This window comes from Erinaceus europaeus, chromosome 16, assembly GCF_950295315.1.
Source record: "Erinaceus europaeus chromosome 16, mEriEur2.1, whole genome shotgun sequence".
In the NCBI taxonomy this organism is placed as follows: domain Eukaryota; kingdom Metazoa; phylum Chordata; class Mammalia; order Eulipotyphla; family Erinaceidae; genus Erinaceus; species Erinaceus europaeus.
Genome location: NC_080177.1, coordinates 72,921,826 through 72,939,072, shown reverse-complemented (window position 1 = coordinate 72,939,072; position 17,247 = coordinate 72,921,826). Strand labels below are relative to the sequence as shown.

Genomic DNA, 17,247 nt, shown 5'->3' with positions numbered 1-17,247 from the left:
ATTAAACAAATACATAAATAAATTTTTAGTCTCTCTTTTTGAATTATTTTGAGGGGGATTAATGAATTACAGCACATTTGTGCATACAGATGTAAGGTTTCCCAGTTCTGCGTGACATACTCTTAAACCAGCCCCCTCATCAAGGACCCCAACCCCCTCTCCCCCCAGACCCCCTATTCCATTCCATTCCCTCCCTAGTATCCCTTGCTTTGATGCAGTACATCCTCCTCAGTCCAAGTTTCATCCCAGAATAGAAAATTTTTTAACTGCTGGAATAGTGTCTAAATTAAACAATACCAAGTCTAACATTAAGCAAATCTTTATGTTTATCAGTTGTGACAAAGAAGTTGTCTTTGTGGAGGGCAGAAAGGGAGTAGGAAAGAATTCATTCGGAAAGAAAGTCTAAAGATTCATGGGAGAGGCAAAAATGTTCAAGTGAAACTCTCGGGGCTACCCCAGGAACAGTCATTAGCTCTACTGACGTGTCTTGTACATCTCATCGGCGGTTTTCCCTCCCATGTCTACTAACTTATACAAATATTGAATAACCAAAGAGAAACCTACAACTGGAAGATGAGTCATTCCACCAGTAATCAATGCTATAAAGGGAAATTCTATCTTCCTGTGAACTTTGACACAATTTGCATCTGTTTCGTTATCCCTACTAACAATTGCTACTAATCTGCATCTGCATACCTTTTCTTCTGCTACCATTTATTAAGCAAGTAACAGCAAGGCAAATGTTAGATTTCTCCCTCCATTCAAAAACACAGGAGACTAAAAAGGAGGCAGGGTTACTGGTGCAGTGTTACTGAATCCAAAGGTCTGTATTTTAATCCTGCCTTAGTGAGGAAATGAACTATATGGTCTTGGGAAATTACTGAATTTCTGAGCATCAACTTCCTGTATATAAAGTAGATAATTTACTGCTTCTCTCAGTTACTGTAAAGATTAAAAGCTATACAAACAAGGGCAACACAAGGGAAAAAATAGCCTGCAGAAACAGTGGACTCATAGTACAGGCACTGAGCCCCAGCAATAACCCTGGAGGGAAAAAAAATTAAAAGATATAATTAATTGATAGCTATGGTGAGCCAGGAAAATAGTATAACAATGTTAGAACACAATATTAGTATGCCTGAGGCCCTGAGGTCCCAAGTTCAATCCCAGATATCATCATAAACCAGAGCTGTAGTGTTTTAGTTCCTCTCTCTCATAAAGGTAAATGAATCTAAGAGAGAGAGACAGAGAGAGAATGCCCAATTAAAAACAATAAAGGATAGTTATGGGGGCAGGAGCAGATAGCATAATGGCTATGCAGAGAGACTCTCATGCCTGAGGATCCAAAGTCCCAGGTTCAATCCCCTGCACCACCAGAAGCCAGAGCTGAGTAGTGCTCTGGTAAAAAGAAAAAGAAAGAAAGAAAAGGTAAGTTTAGTGATGGGCTCAGGGCTAGAGGGATGGAGCATTTATTTGACTGCTGACATGCTGATTTTGAGTTCATAAAAATGCCAGTGCTTAGCAGTACTCCGAAAAAAAAAATCTATTTAAGTTAATTGTAGCTGAAGTTATACACATTCTATTCTTCCAATTACATATAAACCTCCAAAAGAAAAGTCAGCACTGCTAAGTGCAGAAAACCACATTTTACTTTCCTGCAGCTGTTTCACGGCTGAGGAAAAGGCAAAAAAATCAAAGTGGCAATTTGCCTGGAGATCTGACTAACAAAAGGTGGAAATTCCCTTACTTGGCAGCTCCCACTAGCACTGCTGAGGAGATGAGCTCTTTTCAGGTTCAAATTACCCTTCATGGAAGGCAGTGCCCTGCCAGAATTAACCTGTGGTTGGCACCTGCACTCAGGGTGAGGGCGAGGCTCTAGTGTTCCAGACTGCCGCAGGAGCTAGTCTTCAGGGCATACTATTTCTCTTCAGAGCAAATGTGAGTCTTTTATAAAGGCAAACTTATGCAGTTCAGTTACAAATCATTCCGCATCAACAGTTCCTCTCAAACATGTCACATATGAAAAAGAAATACATTACTAAGCCACAAAGGACATGACAATCTTCAGTATTATAATAATTATTTCATTGGGAGGTTGGGCGGTAGCGCAGTGGGTTAAGCACACATGGTGGGGAAGTGCAAGGACCAGAGTAAGGATCCTGGTTCGAGCCCCTGGCTCCCCACCTGCAGGGGAGTCGCTTCACAGGCGGTAAAGCAGGTCTGCAGGTATCTATCTTTCTCTCCCCCTCTGTCTTACCCCCCTCTCCATTTCTCTGTCCTATCCAACAACAATGACATCAATAACAACAACAATAATAATAACTACAATAACAATAAAACAGGGGCAACAAAAAAAATTGGGAAAAAATGATTTCATTAAGGAAGACCTTCACTTTCTTTGGTGAATATATATAAATTTATTTGGGGGGCGGAATACAACAGGGAACATGTTGCTTCTGCATGAAATTCACTAAGGAAGCACTGTGAGACACTTTCTTCAAAACTTCTTTTTTTTAAATATTTATTTATTTACTTATTCCCTTTTGTTGCCCTTGTTTCATTGTTGTCAGCATTGTTGTTTCCATTTCTCTCGGTCCTATCCAACAACAATGACAGTAATCACAACAATAATAGTAGCAACAATGATAAACAACAAGGGCAACAAAGGGGAAAAAGTGGCCTCCAGGAAAGTAAGTTACCTACACAGGTGAGCTTTAATGAACAAATGTGTATTTTCTCTGAGTTTGAGTAGAGAGCGAGAGTGTGCGTGAGTGTGCGTTTTATTGAAGACCAGCTCTCATAAACTTTGCTTAAATAAAAATATTGCAGCTTACTCTTGAAAAGGTTCAAATGTCCGGTGTGGAAAATGAAGTAGGGCAGGGTGTGCCTAGAAACAGACTCGTTCACCAGTAGGCTCATCGATTATTTTGGATTTTTTTTTTCCTTTTCTTTCTTTCATGGTGCAGTGCCAGGGAAGTTCTGAAAGATGCTGTCAGTCTTACTTTTAAATGAGAATCTGCTATTTCTGTATTTTATTATTTTCAATAAACCTTCTGTTTTGGAAAAAAAAAAAAAGTGGCCTCCAGGAGCAGTGGATTCATAGTGCAGGCACCCAGCCCCAGCAATAACCCTGAAGGCAAAAAAAAAAAAAAAAAGCAGCAAGGGCAGGGTAGATAGTATAATGGTTATGCAAAGAGATTCTCATGCGCGAGGTCCCAATATCCCAGGTTTTATCCCCTGCACGCCATAAGTCAGAGCTGATCAGTGCTCTGCTAAATAAATAAATAGACAAACATTAAAAACAGCACATAAATCCTTTAGCCTGATTTATCTGGCGCAAACCCACAATAAGTTTTATATGTGACAGTACTGCCATCTACTGGCTATTATGTCTAAGTACAGTTAACAGCTGTGGAAAGCAGAAAAGCTATAAATTTACCTATAACTGAGTTTTTTTTTTTTTTTTAAACCAAAATTACCCTACAGAAAACCTGCCATATACTAGTATTCTTCATAATTCCACATTAGAAGTGGTTCTCAGGGGCTGGACTGACAGCATGATAGTTATGCAAAAGGTATTCACACTTGAAGCTCTGAGGTCTCAGGTTCAGTCCCCAGCACCAACATAAACCAGAGCTGACAGGCGCTCTGGCCGGCCGGCCTTCCCCCCCCTCTTCCTTTCTTTCTGCCTTTCTCCTTCGTATATCTCTCTTACTAAATAAAACAGTAAGTTATAAAGAAAGAGAAGGAGAAAGAGGAGGAAGAGCAGTAATAACTGTTGTTCTTAATCCTGGTTGCATTTTAACTTCATCTGGGAACTTCTGAAGCCCCCAATTCAATCCCTGACACCACCATAAATGAAGGAAGGAAGGAAAGGAGGGAGGGAGAAAAAAGAGAGAGAGAAATAGAAAAAGAAAAGGAGGAGAGAGGGAACGAAGGAGGAAGGGAAGAAGAAAGAGAAATGAAGGAAGAAAACTGGCTACCAAGGGGGTCGAACAAGCAGTGAAGCACCTGGCTGAGCACGTTACTGAGCGAGAGGACCCAGGTTCAAGCCCCCGGTCCCCACCTGCAGGGGGGAAGCCTCATGTAAGGTGAAGCAGGGCTGCAGTTGTCTCTCTGTCTCTCTCCCTATCACCCCCTTTCCTCTCGATTTCTGGCTGTCTCTATCCAATATATAAATAAATATAATTTTAAAAATTAAAAATATATATATAAAGTTGCTACCAAGTATATATGGAGCCACTATAACTTTTAATAAACATATATATGTACATATATACATATATATATATATATATATATATATATATATTCCCTTTTGTTGCCCTTATTTTATTGTCGTAGTTATTATTGTTGTTGTTATTGATGCCATTGTTGTTGGATAGGACAGAGAGAAATGGAGAGAGGAGGGGAAGACAGAGAGGGAGAGAGAAAGACAGACACCTGCAGACCTGCTTCACCACCTGTGAAGTGACTCCCCTGCAGGTGGGGAGCCGGGGGCTCGAACCGGGATCCTTACGTCCTTGTGTTTTGTGCCACCTGAGCTTAACCCACTGCGCTACCGACTCCCTAACTTTTAATTTCTGAGAAGCAGTAGAGCCTAATAGTGAAGGGTTTAGAATAAGTCAGACTTAACGTTTACTAGCAAGGTGTCTGGGCAGAGTTAACCCCCCAAAAGTCTCGATCACTATGATGCTTTTTTGCCCAAAGCAAAAGAATTTTTTGTGGGGCCAGAAAGTGGTGCATGGTTAAGCACACGTTACCATGTGCAGCACCTGGGTTCAAATCCCAGTTCCCCACCTGCAGGGGGTGCGTCACAAGTGGCAAAGCAGGTCTGCAGGTCTCTCTTTCTCTGTCCCTCTCTATCTCCTCTCAATTTCTCTGTCCTATTGAATAAAATGGAGAAAGGGGGGGAGGGGGAAAAATGGCCATCAGGAGCAGTGGATTCATAGTGCCAGCTCTGAGCCCCAGTCACAACCCTGGACAAAAAAGAAAGGGGTGGGTGGGTGGTAGCACACCTGGTTGAGTGCACATGTTACAATGCACAAGGATCCAGGTTCAAGACTCCAGTCCCCACCTACAAGGGGGAAGGCTTTGCAAGTGGTGAAGCAGTGTTGTAGGTGTCTCTCAGTCTCTCCCTCTCTATCACCCCTTTCCCTCTCTATTTTTGTCTCTACCCAGTAATAAGATAATAAAAAAAATTTTAGTTTCTAAAAAAAAAATTCCTATTCAAATTAGTCTGAGTAAACCAGCATTAGACGCTGAAAATATGTTAAAATAAACTATCAGAGAATCTGAGTACTAAAAAAAAAAAGCCTTGGAAATAATTTTGTCAAATTAAATGACTTTTTTCCCCATTTTTTTATTTGTGATTAATGGGTTACAATATTTCACGATTACAATGTACAGTTCCAGGGCCGGGTGGTGGCACACCTGGTTGAGCGAACATGTTACAATGCACAAGGACCCATGTTCAAGTCCCTAGTCCCCACCTGCAGGGGGAAAGCTTCGCAAGTGGTGCAGTGGAATATTATATGAATATTAATATATTAATGAAGCGGTTACTGTAGTTCCAGTTTTCTAAGAACAGTCAGGTCCACTTATTTATGTATTGTATATAATTGTTTTCATTATGACAACAGGTACAAAAAGTTGCAAGAGAGACCACATGGTCCAAAAAGCCTGTAACATTAACTATCTATCCTTAAAAAAAAAAAATGGAAAAGAAAAGCCAGCCCCTGTTCTGACAAGCAATTCAAGAATGCAGTAAGTTATTGGAGACTTACCTCAGGTGTCGTCTTTCTGTACTGGTCACCTCCATCAATCACATCCCTCAAGACTTTTTCCTTGAGATACTCGTACTCTTCCGGACTCAGATGAATAGATTCTATGGCTTTACCACAGCCCAAACATTGACCACTATAATTATAATTGTCTGTGTTAAATAGTGTCCCAGAACAGAACTTTTTCTGAAATGAATAAAACTAAGACATGAGGAAATAGACAGGAAATATGTATTTTTTAAATTTATTTATAAAATGGAAATATTGGCAAGACCATAGGATAAGAGGGGTACAATTCCACACACGAAATAATGCTTTTAAAGAATATTACCTTCGAAGCCCGGCTCCCCACCTGCAGGGGAGTCGTTTCACAGGCAGTGAAGCAGGTCTGCAGGTGTCTATCTTTCTCTCCCCCTCTCTGTCTTCCCCTCCTCTCTCCATTTCTCTCTGTCCTATCCAACAACGACAACAACAATAATAGCTACAACAATAAAACAACAAGGACAACAAAAGGGAATAAATAAATAAAAATAAATATTAAAAAATAATAATAAAATAAATAATATTACCTTTGTCATCGTATGCATCTGGTTTTGTGTAAATCTAAAAATATCACTATATTAATATGCCAGAACCCTCCCCCCCCAAAAAAAAGGGCAGACCTGGGCATCCAGACAAAGTTTTCAAGGTTATTCCTAAGACATAATTGGATTTCAAATCTCTAGAAAACATCTGAGGTTTTCACATGATACTTACAGCACTGACAAGAAAACCACTCTGAGCACTACAAATCCCCAATTACAAAGAAGATGGCTCCTGGGCACTCGCAGGCATCCAACCTTTAGAGTGCTTCTTAGTTTTTCAGTCACTAGCAAACAGAATCTGAATCAAATAAATTAAGAACAATAGAACGACCTTTACCTTTTGTGGACTGTGGTGAATTGCCCTTTCCACTGTTCTCCAGGGAGACTACAAAAAAATGTTACAGAACAAAATCATCAGAAGATCAGATTCCTACTGAATTTAAATCTGTTCATTATATTTAGAAAAGACAGTCCTGAAAAGTTTCAGATTCCTCCCCAGACTATATTCATGAGTGGTTACTGTGATAGACCACTTTGCTGATGAAATCCTACTCTGCCTTCCCTCCTTTCGGTTCTCCTCAGAACAGCCGCCCTCATGGTATCTACCTTCACAGGGCCTGTAGAGAAAGCAGTTGCATTAGCAGGACTGCCTGTAGATCAAATTCACTCTAACCGTTTCTATAAAGTTGCCAGAAATTGTTCCTGCTCAAGGAATTTCTCTCTTCTATTATACTATCATCTAACAGATCATCTGTCAGGTACTATATTGCAATTAGTTTGTGAATGCCTAAAAGATCTTATATCACAAACACTCCAAAGGCCTAACCATTGGGAAGCATCTTTTTCTCCCCTTTTGTTTCTTATTGCCACCAGTGTCATCACTGGAGCTGTTTTCTGCGACTATTTTTTCCTTCTTACTATTTTTTTTTTTATAAGAGATAAACCAAGAAGGGAGGTGGAGAAGGCCAGAGAGAAAGGGTGGGGAGGGGAGAAGGGGTGGCACCTGCAAGCCTGCTTCACCACTCACGAAGCGTCCTCCTTGCAGGTAGGGAGCAGGGGCTCGAACCCAGGTCTCTGAGCATGGCAACGTGCACTCAACTAGCCGCACCACACCCAGCCTCCCTTTCCCAGTTTTTCAATTCAAGATTTCATCACATCTGATCTAAACATATCATTGTCTCCAAACAGATGTTTCCAATTCCCATCTTAATCCACCTCTAATCTCCTTTTCTCACCATTTTGGCAGTTACCTCTCTAAAACTCTACTTCAAGATCAGCACTCTTACTAACAAAACGAAATACTTAGTATTAAAAGATCACCATAGACTGAGGAGACAGTATACTAGTTATGCAAAGAGACTTGCATGTCTGTGGTGTCAATGGCAGGTTCAGTCCTCAGCATCACTATAAACCAGGGTTGCAGAGTGGAAGGAGGGAAGGAAGGAAGGAAGGTGGACTGTGGTCTGGGAAGTGGCACAATGGATAAAGCATCAGACTCTCAAGCATGAGGTTCTAAGTTCAATCCCCGGCAGCACATGTACCAGAGTGGTGTCTGGCTCTCTCTTCCTATGTTTCTCATTAATAAATAAATAAAATCTTTAAAAAAAATAAAGTAAAATCTTTAAAAGAAAAATATTTTCATAATTTGGTTCTTCCATTGACATGTTTGTCAAGGTAATTGGACATGATTTTTACTTCAAAGTTCTATAAACATAGCATATAGTAGAGAAGCAAGAGAAAATGGAGAATGATGTTTAGGGAAGAGCCTGATATAAATTAGTGAGGAAAAAATGAAAGCAATGAATAGGAAGGTACTCAGTAACATGGATAAAAGCAAAGGAGAGCTGTGGACAATTAGCCAGTAGACAACCTGGAGGGTCGGGCGGTAGGGCAATGGGTTAAGCATAGGTGGCACAAACCACAGGTGGCACAAAGTGCAAGGACCCAAGTAAGGATCCCAGTTCAAGCCCCCGGCTCTCCACCTGCAAGGGAGTCGCTTCACAAGTGGTGAAGCAGGTCTGCAGGTGTCTATCTTTCTTCCCCCTTCTTCTTCTAGCGTTTGCCCTTCTTCCGTAGCCAGTCAACAGCGTCAGGTTGAGCCTGATGTCAAGTTTCGAGACCTCCTTTGAATCTGGAGAGGTGGCAGTCGTTGACTATGTGGGTCATAGTCTGTCTGGAGCCGCAGGGGCAGTTCGGGTCGTCTCTGGCTCCCCAGCAATGGAACATAGCGGCGCACCGGCCATGCCCTGTCTCCCTTCCTCTCGATTTCTCTCTGTCCTATCCAACAACATCAACGGCAACAATAACAATAAGGGCAACAAAAATTGGGAAAAAATGCCCTCCAGGAGCAGTGGATTCATGGTGCAGGCACTGAGCCCCAGAGATAATCCTGGAGGGGAAAAAATGAACTTGGAGAACAAAGAGTTTCCATTTTAACACTTACATATCAAGTTTGAAAGAAATCCTTGTCTATTCTATGAAATATGTAGTCCAGGACACCTCCTACGTGCCTCAAAGGATAAAAACTTTGGATTTTCAAGCATGAAATCCTGAGATCAATCCCCAGTCTCCCATGTGCCAGAGATGCCCTGGTTCCTCCCACCTTCCTTAACGAATAAATAAGATTTTTAAATTATCTTTATTGGCTAGACAGTCAGATATCATCAAGAGGGAAGGAGGAGATAGAGAGGAAGAGAGGCAGAGTGACACCTGCCGCACTGCTTCATCACTTGTAAGGCTTACCCCTTGCAGGTGGGGACTGGGGGGTTGAACCCAGCTCGTTGGGCATTGTAACACATGCACACAACCAGGTGTGTCACTACTCAGACCCCAAATAAATAGATTTTAAAGATGTATTTATGTGAGAAATAGGAGGGCTGGAGAAAGAGCATAATGGTTATGCAAGACTTTCATGTCTGAGGCTTCAAAGGGGGTCACAGGTTCAGTCACTAGTACCACCATAAGTAAAAAGCTGAACACTGCTTTGGTATTTCTGTCTCTTCCATTAAAAAAAAAAGTAGCAATAAGTAAATGATGATAATAAATATTTTAAAAATTGCAGTGGTCCAGGAGGTGACGCAGTGGATAAAGTATTAGGTCCTGAGTTCGATCCCCGGCAGCACATGTACCAAAGTGATGTCTGGTTCTTTCTCTCTCCTCCTATGTTTCTAATTAATAAATAAAATCTTTATGTGGTCCGGGAGGTGGCGCAGTGATAAAGCTTTGGACTCTCAAGCATGAAGTCCTGAGTTCGATCCCAGCAGCACATGTGCCAGAGTGATGTCTGGTTCTTTCTCTCTCCTCCTATCTTTCTCATAAATAAATAAAATATTTTTTAAAAATAACAAAAAATAAAAAATTGCATAAGAACTATTTTTCTATCAATGTTCTATAACTTCCCTTTTGTGTGGTGAACCTGCTTATACTACTGCTTTTGTTTATTTATTTATTTATTTTTGCAGCAGAGCACTGCTCAGCTCTGGTTTGGTGGTGCAGGGGGTTGAACCTGGGACCTGGGAGGCTCAGGCATGAGAGTCTCTTTGCATAACCATTATATTCCTCCATGAGGATAATTTCTGGAACCATCCGTTCCACGGCTGCCAGTTCTCAGCAACATCGCCCCGCCAGATATTCGTCGGGATGCGGCATCATCTAAGTTCATTTCCCACGTCTACGCTCAACCGGACCTGCCAATATACGCGGATATCTTCGCCCACCCTGTCCAACACTTGACGTCTCGTCACCCAATCTGGTCCCCTACGCCTACACTGAACTTCTCTGTTCCAGTCTCTTGGAAACAGAGCTGGCAGTCAGCTGAGGTAAAGAACAAACCCCTCATCACAGACCCCTGCGAGCGTCAACCCGGCTTTGACCTAGAACGTTATGATCGGGCCCTCCTCAATCGCTATCGAACAGGCCATGGCCGGTGCGCCGCTATGTTCCATCGCTGGGGAGCCAGAGACGACCCGAACTGCCCCTGCGGCTCCAGACAGACTATGACCCACATAGTCAACGACTGCCACCTCTCCAGATTCAAAGGAGGTCTCGGAACTTGACATCAGGCTCCACCTGACGCTGTTGACTGGCTACGGAAGAAGGGCAAACGCTAGAAGAAGAACCATTATGCTATCTATCCCCAACCCTACTTTTTTTTTCTTATCTTCAATTATTGAAAGGACAGCCAGAAATTGAGAAGGTGATAAAGAGGGAGAGAGGGGGCAGGTGGTAGCTCACCTGGTTAAGTGTACATACTGCAGTGCTCAAGGTCCCAGGTTCAAGTCCCTGGTCCCCACCTGCAGGGGAGAGTGGTGAAGCAGCACTATAGGTGTCTTTCTCTGTCTCTTTCTCTATCTCCCCCTTTCCTCTCAATTTCTGGCTGTTTCTATCCAATAAATAAATAAAGATAATAAAATTTTAAAAAAAAGAGAGAGAGTGGTCTGGGAGGTGGCACAGTGATAAAGCTTTGGACTCTCAAGCATGAGGTCCCAAGTTTGATCCCCGGCAGCACATGTGCCAGAGTTATGTCTGGTTCTTTCTCTATCCTCTTATCTTTCTCATAAATAAAAAATCTTTAAAAAAAATAATAAAAGAGGGAGACAGAGAGACACCTGCAGATTGCTTCACATCCACAAAGCTTTCCCCCTGTAGGTGGGGACAGGGGTTCAAACCCAGGTCCTTATGCATTGTAACATGTGCATTTAACCAGGTGCACCACCACCTGGTGCCCCTGAAATCCCTTATTTTTTTATTTATTTGCCTCCAGGGTTATAACTGGGGCTCGGTGCTGGCACTATGATTCCATTGCTGCTGGAGGCCATTTTTTTCCCATTTTATTGGATAGAACAGAGAGAAAGGGAGAGGGGCAGGGTAAACAGAAAGAAGGAAAGACAGACACCTGCAGACCTGCTTCACTGCTTGTGAAGCAACCCCCTTGCAGGTGGGGAGCCGGGGCTCGAACCAGGATCCTTGTGAGGGCCTTTGCATTTTATACTATGTGCACTACCACCCAGTCCCCAAATCTTTTATTATTTTAAAAACATTTGTTAATGAGAGAAGGATGGGGAAGAGAGAGTACCAGAGTATCACTCAGGCACATGGATTGTCAGAAGTGGAATTCAGGACTTCATGCTTGACAGTTTAACACTATCCAATGTGCCACCTGCTGGATTTCACTGCTACTTTTTTTTTTCTACTTTTTTTTTTAAGAGAAAAAAAAATTTGAAAGAGGAATAAATCTTACTACAATGGAAACAAGTATAATGTAAATATAGTAATCCCCAGCCACTAGCAACCACCAGCACTCAGGCAGTGAAAATTTTCAGGCATAATATTTAAAATATGCATATAAGGAAAAATCAAAATTACCTCTCAAACCATGTTTTGATACTGTGTGCAAATGATTCCCCTGGATATAGCTGATTATTTCTTAAATACAGAAGAATGTCTAGTAGTTTGTTTGAATACTGTTCATCTTTTATGTCTTTTGCAAAATCAAAGAAGGTTTTTAAAGTTTCTAGCTTAGGAATTATATCATGACTTATCAGTTCCTGATACAAATCCCAAGCCAAGTTTGAGTCTTGATGAATTAGGGCTCCATGGATACAGTCGTTATAGTTCCTTTTTGAAGGGACCCGGACTTTTTTGATGTCTTCTAACAGCAGCAAGGTATCTCTCCATCTGTCTGAACAACTTAATCCCTGGATGAGAAGAGTACTTGCTTCAGTTTCTAAGCACTTGTATCTGGATTTCATAATTTCATATACATCAATGACTTCTGATGTCTGCTTGTGAAAGACACAGAGATACAAATACCTGACCAGTAAATCATAGCTTACAATACCATTGTTTTTTGCAGCTACCCAGGCCAGCAGAGACTTGGCCACATCTAAAGAGCTACCACATCTAGCCATTTCTGAAATGATACAACTTTCAAAAGTAGCCCTTCCTGTGAAATCTTCCTTAAGTTTATCCCACCCTTTTGAATCCAAAGGTTTTAGTGGGACTTGAATAGTCTTGAAGACTTTAAGAGTCTTCTTTTTCACAGAAGGCAAGACATGGTCTTTACTTGGAGGATTCCTCTGTGATCTTTTCTGAGCTGATCCGGCTGCAAAATAATGAGAACCCGAAGAATTTTGTTTACTATTATAGCCCTCAACTTTCCTAAGAGAACTGGCCTTGGCAATCGGCAGATTCACTGGCTTATTACTTTGTGGAGATACTACTTGAAGAGTAAACCACTTAGTTTGGTAACTGATGCCACAGTCTTTGAGAAAGAGAAGTAGGTAAGATTGTCCTGGGCCTAGTATGCGATGTGAGTTGTTCTTCCAAAGCTTAGGAAAGCCTCGAACACGAGTAAAACAAAAAGTCATTTTGCAGTATGGTCGACACCAGTTAGTAAGAAAAGCACTAAAAACAAACAAACAAAAAATCTCACTCCTAGAGCATATTTAAGGAATTGGTGGAAGGGAGAGGGATTCAAGGACCACGTTTCCGTTTCTCTGGACCAAATCAGGAGTTCACTTTCGTGGTTACTTAACAGCAAGTGAAACAGGCGAGTTTTCTTCACTGAACAACGATCCAGACACATCCAGCCTAGGCCACGAGACTGAGAAACAGGGAACACAACAGGACTCCTCTGGTAGTTGTTACACTGCAGTGTATGAACCTAGAGGAAAAAGCACAAGGGGAATCGCCCAGTCTGACTCCGGTGCATTGTAAGTGTCCTGAAAGGGGGTAGGGTCCCATGGGCACCTTAACCGAAGGGGTTAACGCGACGACTGCGACCAAGAGCCACCAGACCCAGACCCACCAGCAGCAAAGAAGGCGTCTTACACTTTAACTCTAGGAAATTTGGCCCCGCATAAACCTCTACCCAGGCCACCAAAGTCGTAAAGGGAAGGGAGGAGGGTGAAGGTGGTGCAGGCCACCAAAGTCGTAAAGGGAAGGGAGGAGGGTGAAGGTGGTGCAGGATCAGCAGAAGCAACACACATAAGAAAGGAAGGGCCGGAAAGGACACCACAGGTTGCATACGAAGCCAGCACAGACGAAATGCACCCGGTTCAGTGACTTACCGCCGCGCTCATGCTTTAGGAAACATAAACGCGCGATGGAAACTACAGGCTCCAGAATGCGCCGCGAAGGCGACGGCGACGGCGTGGCGGAACCGGAAGTGAGTATGTCTGTAGTCCCTGTCAGTGAGGAAGAGACACAAGTGACACTAGGTTAGAGGCAGCTGCAGACAACGTTCGCTACATCCAGGGGGGCTTGAGGGAGGCTTCAGATGCCCACAATGAAATAAAAATTGTAAAGGGCGAAAGCGCTGTCCTGGATTCCATAATGCCAAAGGACTCCTGTGTCACGTGGCACACAGGTGCCAGCCGCCCAAGATGAAATATATGCGTGGACTTTCTTATTCTGCTATGGGAAATGGGTCTTGAAGTTGGGACTTTTCTCTAGGAGGATAGTTTTCCTTTTCTTTCGTGTCTGCTTTCCTCTCTGGAGGCGTGACAATTTTATTGTCCTCTGGGGCTACCGCTGTCGCCTTTGCCTCTTTGACCAACTTCCGCCCAAGTCCAAGATGGCGGTTGACAGCCTTCGTCACTTCCGCTAGACTGGGCGACGGAAATTGACGTCAGCGCCGGCAGGGGGCGGACCTGCTAGTAAACAGCTAATGCTGGAGCCGCTATGCGGGAGTCAGCCATGGACTGGAAAGAAGTTCTCCGCCAGCGGCTAGCAACGTCCGATACAGGCCTAAACAGTGAGTTTGCGTGGGGCCAAAGGATCGAGAGCCCTGCCCTAAACAGCTCGGGGGGGGGGGGGTAGGATGGGCGGAGGCCCCGCACTTCCCGCATCTTTCAAGCCTCCCTACAAAAGAGATGAGATATGGTTTGGGAGTCCAGATAAATTCGATTTGTACTTCTTTAGTGTAGAGATTGCAACAGTAAATAATTCACCTCCATAATCTTGACCGAAACTTGGGAAGAATGATGGAGAACTCCGGCTTTCTCAATTCTTTGACCCTACGGAGCCTACAATTCATTGATCCTACCACCATTTTTTTTTTTTTTTGGTACTTCCACTTTTTTTTGTTTGTTTGTTTACTCCCATCTTAGGTTTTGTAACTTTTTTTTTTCCTTTCCCACTTACCCTTCCTTCACAATGGCTTAGTTAAATCTTTCTTGCTTCACACCTACAGTTAGGAGATGAAAGTGGTTGAAGAAAAACAGGCCAAGTGACTTGGCCACCTTGTCCGCTAACTTAAAGTTGACTGTGTAGTCATTCACTTACACTTCTGTGTTTCCCTCGATATTTACTCTGCATCCTAAGGTAATCCTCATCTCCCAAATATCCAGTCTTCCAATATGATCACCTAAAGCTAACCTTAAGTTGAACATACGTATATTTTAGAAAATAAAAGCAAATAGAAGAGCTATACATGTTCCCATTGGCCATTTCTTTTTATTTTATTTATTTTCCCTTTTGTTGCCCTTGTTTTCTTTTTATTGTTGTTGCAGTTATTATTGTTGTTGTTATTGATGTTGTTGTTGGATAGGACAGAGAAATGGACAGAGGAGGGAAGACAAAGGGGGAGAGAAAGACACCTGCAGACCTGCTTCACCGCCTGTAAAGCTACTCCCCTGCAGGCAGGGAGCCGGGGTTAGAACCGGGATCCTTAAGCCGGCCTTTGTGCCATGTGCACTTAACCCGCTGTGCTACCGCCGACTCCCGAGATTATTATTTTTAACAGCAGAGTTGTAGTCTACAACTTTCTTTTTCCTTTTTTTTTAAATACCAGAGCACTGTTCAGCTCTGGCTTGTGGTAGTACAGGGGACTTTGGAGCCTTGGGCATGAGAGCTGTTTGCATAACCATTATGCATGCTATCTACACCCACCCAGGGAGGAACATTTGTTTTTGTTATTTATTTATTTATTTATTTACCAGAACACTGCTCAGCTCTAGCTCATGGTAGTGCAGGGAGTTGAACCTGGGACCTTGGAGCCTCAGGTATGAAAGTCTCTTTGCATAACCATTATGCTATCTACCCCCTATTCTACAACTTTCTTAGCAAGTCATCTGTCTTAGACATCTGGCTTACTTCCAATTTTGGTCTATGGCAAAGTGTGCTGCTGTGAACATAGGTGTGTGTACATAGATCTCTTCAGGAGAGTGGGATCCTGCTATACAATGGTGGGAAAAGACCTAAGTCGGCTAAAGTGTTTTGCAGACACCTATCACAGTTAGATTGTACTTATCATGTATCAACAACTGTACTGTAATCCATTATAACCTCCCAATGAAGAAAGGAATAAAAAGGTTACCTGGATTTGCTCTTTCTTCCCAAGCCTTTATTCTTAAATCCATTCCACTGGGTTCCTACAGTGTGCCAAGTACCATTCTAGATATAGCAGTAAATGAAGTATACAAAATCCTTGTTGTTTTATTATCTGTATCATTAGATGCTTTTGATTGAATGAATTAGGAACATGCCCAGGGAGCTACTGGAGAAAGAGACAATTACATGCTAAAAAGAAGGGCAAGGAACAGCTAGGTTGAAGTATGGAGATTCTTTCAGCGGAAGATAGTAGGTTTTTGATATTTCTTTTTTTCTGTTTTTTTTGTTGTTGTTTTGTTTTGTGTTTGGTTTTTTTTTTTTTTTGCCTCCAGGGTTATTGCTGGGCTCAGTGCCTGCACCATGAATCCACTGCTCCTGGAGGTCATTTTCCCCCCTTTTATTGCCCTTGTTGTTGTAACCTTGTTGTGGTTGTTCCTGTTGATGTCGTTCGTTGTTGGATAGGACAGAGAGAAATGGAGAGAGGAGGGGAAGACAGAGAGGGGGAGAGAAAGACAGACACCTGCAGACCTGCTTCACCGCCTGTGAAGCGACTCCCCTGCAGGTGGGGAGCCGGGGGCTTGAACCGGGATCCTTACGCCAGTCCTTGCGCTTTGCGCCATGTACGCTTAACCCGCTGCGCTACAGCCCGACTCCCTGTGTTTGGTTTTTGTTTTTGTTTTTTTTTCCTTCAGGATTATCACTGGAGCTTAGTGCCTGCACTACAAATCCACTGCTCCTGGAAGCTTTTAAAAAAATTTTAAAAATATTTATTTATATTTTATTTTTCCCTTTTTGTTGCCCTGGAAACCATTTTTGTTTCCCCATTTTTGTTATTGTTATTGCTGATGTTGGATAGGACAAAGAGAAATTGAGAGAGGAGGGGAAGACAGAGAGGAGGAAAGAAAAATAGACACCTGCAAGACCTGCCTCACTTCTTGTGAAGTGACCACCCTTGCAGGTGGGGAACCAGGGGCTCAAACCAATTTCTTTACACCAGTCCTTGAGCTTCACGCCATGTGCACTGCCACTTGGCCCCGGGTTTTGATATTTCAAGAAAGTGTCTATGTTAGTAAAGAGTTTACAAGTGCTGGCACTGTAACTTGTAATTACACTGTAGTACCTTAATTTCCTAAACTGAGTAAAAGTACTGTTTGATATTAAAAATAACCCCAGTCTGTTTTGTTAGCAGAAAAGAAAAGTGAACAAGAATTAAAAGATGAAGAAATGGATTTATTCACCAAATACTACTCAGAATGGAAAGGAGGAGGAAAAAACACAAATGTATTCCATAAGTCCATTCCTCGGTTTTATTATAGGGTAAGTGATAGCTATAAATGTCTGACAGAACTTATGTAAGAAATGTAATTTTTAATAGAATCAGAATTTTCCATCTTTTTTTCAGAGAGGGGGAGAGAAAGATAGACACCTAGAGACCTGCTTCACTGCCTGTGAAGCGAGACAGGTGGGGAGCCGGAGGCTTGAACCAGGAAGTGCTTAACCTGCTGCATTACCGCCCGACTCCCAGAAAATTGCATGTTATAAACAAA

At 42.4% G+C, this 17,247-nt stretch overlaps 2 protein-coding genes across 5 annotated transcripts in view; one reads left to right on the top strand and one right to left on the bottom strand.

Annotated features, from left to right (window-relative positions):
- The window catches only part of PRORP (protein only RNase P catalytic subunit), a 101,766-nt gene extending 88,191 nt beyond the window's left edge, over window positions 1-13,575 (bottom strand). For both annotated transcript variants that reach the window (XM_060175421.1, XM_060175423.1), the window contains exons 1-4: window positions 13,438-13,575; window positions 11,732-13,031; window positions 6,705-6,752; window positions 5,787-5,919 (exon numbers count right to left, since the gene is read on the bottom strand). In XM_060175421.1, coding sequence (XP_060031404.1) covers window positions 5,787-5,919; window positions 6,705-6,752; window positions 11,732-12,735 — 1,185 coding nt within the window. In that variant the 5' untranslated portion in view covers window positions 12,736-13,031; window positions 13,438-13,575. The remainder of the gene's footprint in view (window positions 1-5,786; window positions 5,920-6,704; window positions 6,753-11,731; window positions 13,032-13,437) is intronic.
- Window positions 13,576-13,629: 54 nt separating this feature from the next.
- Window positions 13,630-17,247, top strand: part of PPP2R3C (protein phosphatase 2 regulatory subunit B''gamma) — a 30,552-nt gene continuing 26,934 nt past the window's right edge. Inside the window, exons 1-2 of one of the 3 annotated variants that reach the window (XM_060175426.1) lie at window positions 13,630-13,765; window positions 16,890-17,017. In XM_060175426.1, the coding sequence (XP_060031409.1) occupies window positions 13,753-13,765; window positions 16,890-17,017 (141 nt within the window). In that variant the 5' untranslated portion in view covers window positions 13,630-13,752. Of the gene's footprint in view, window positions 13,766-13,841; window positions 14,124-16,886; window positions 17,018-17,247 lie in introns of those variants that run through there. The other 2 variants (XM_060175425.1, XM_007530238.3) reach the window with 2 other exon arrangements.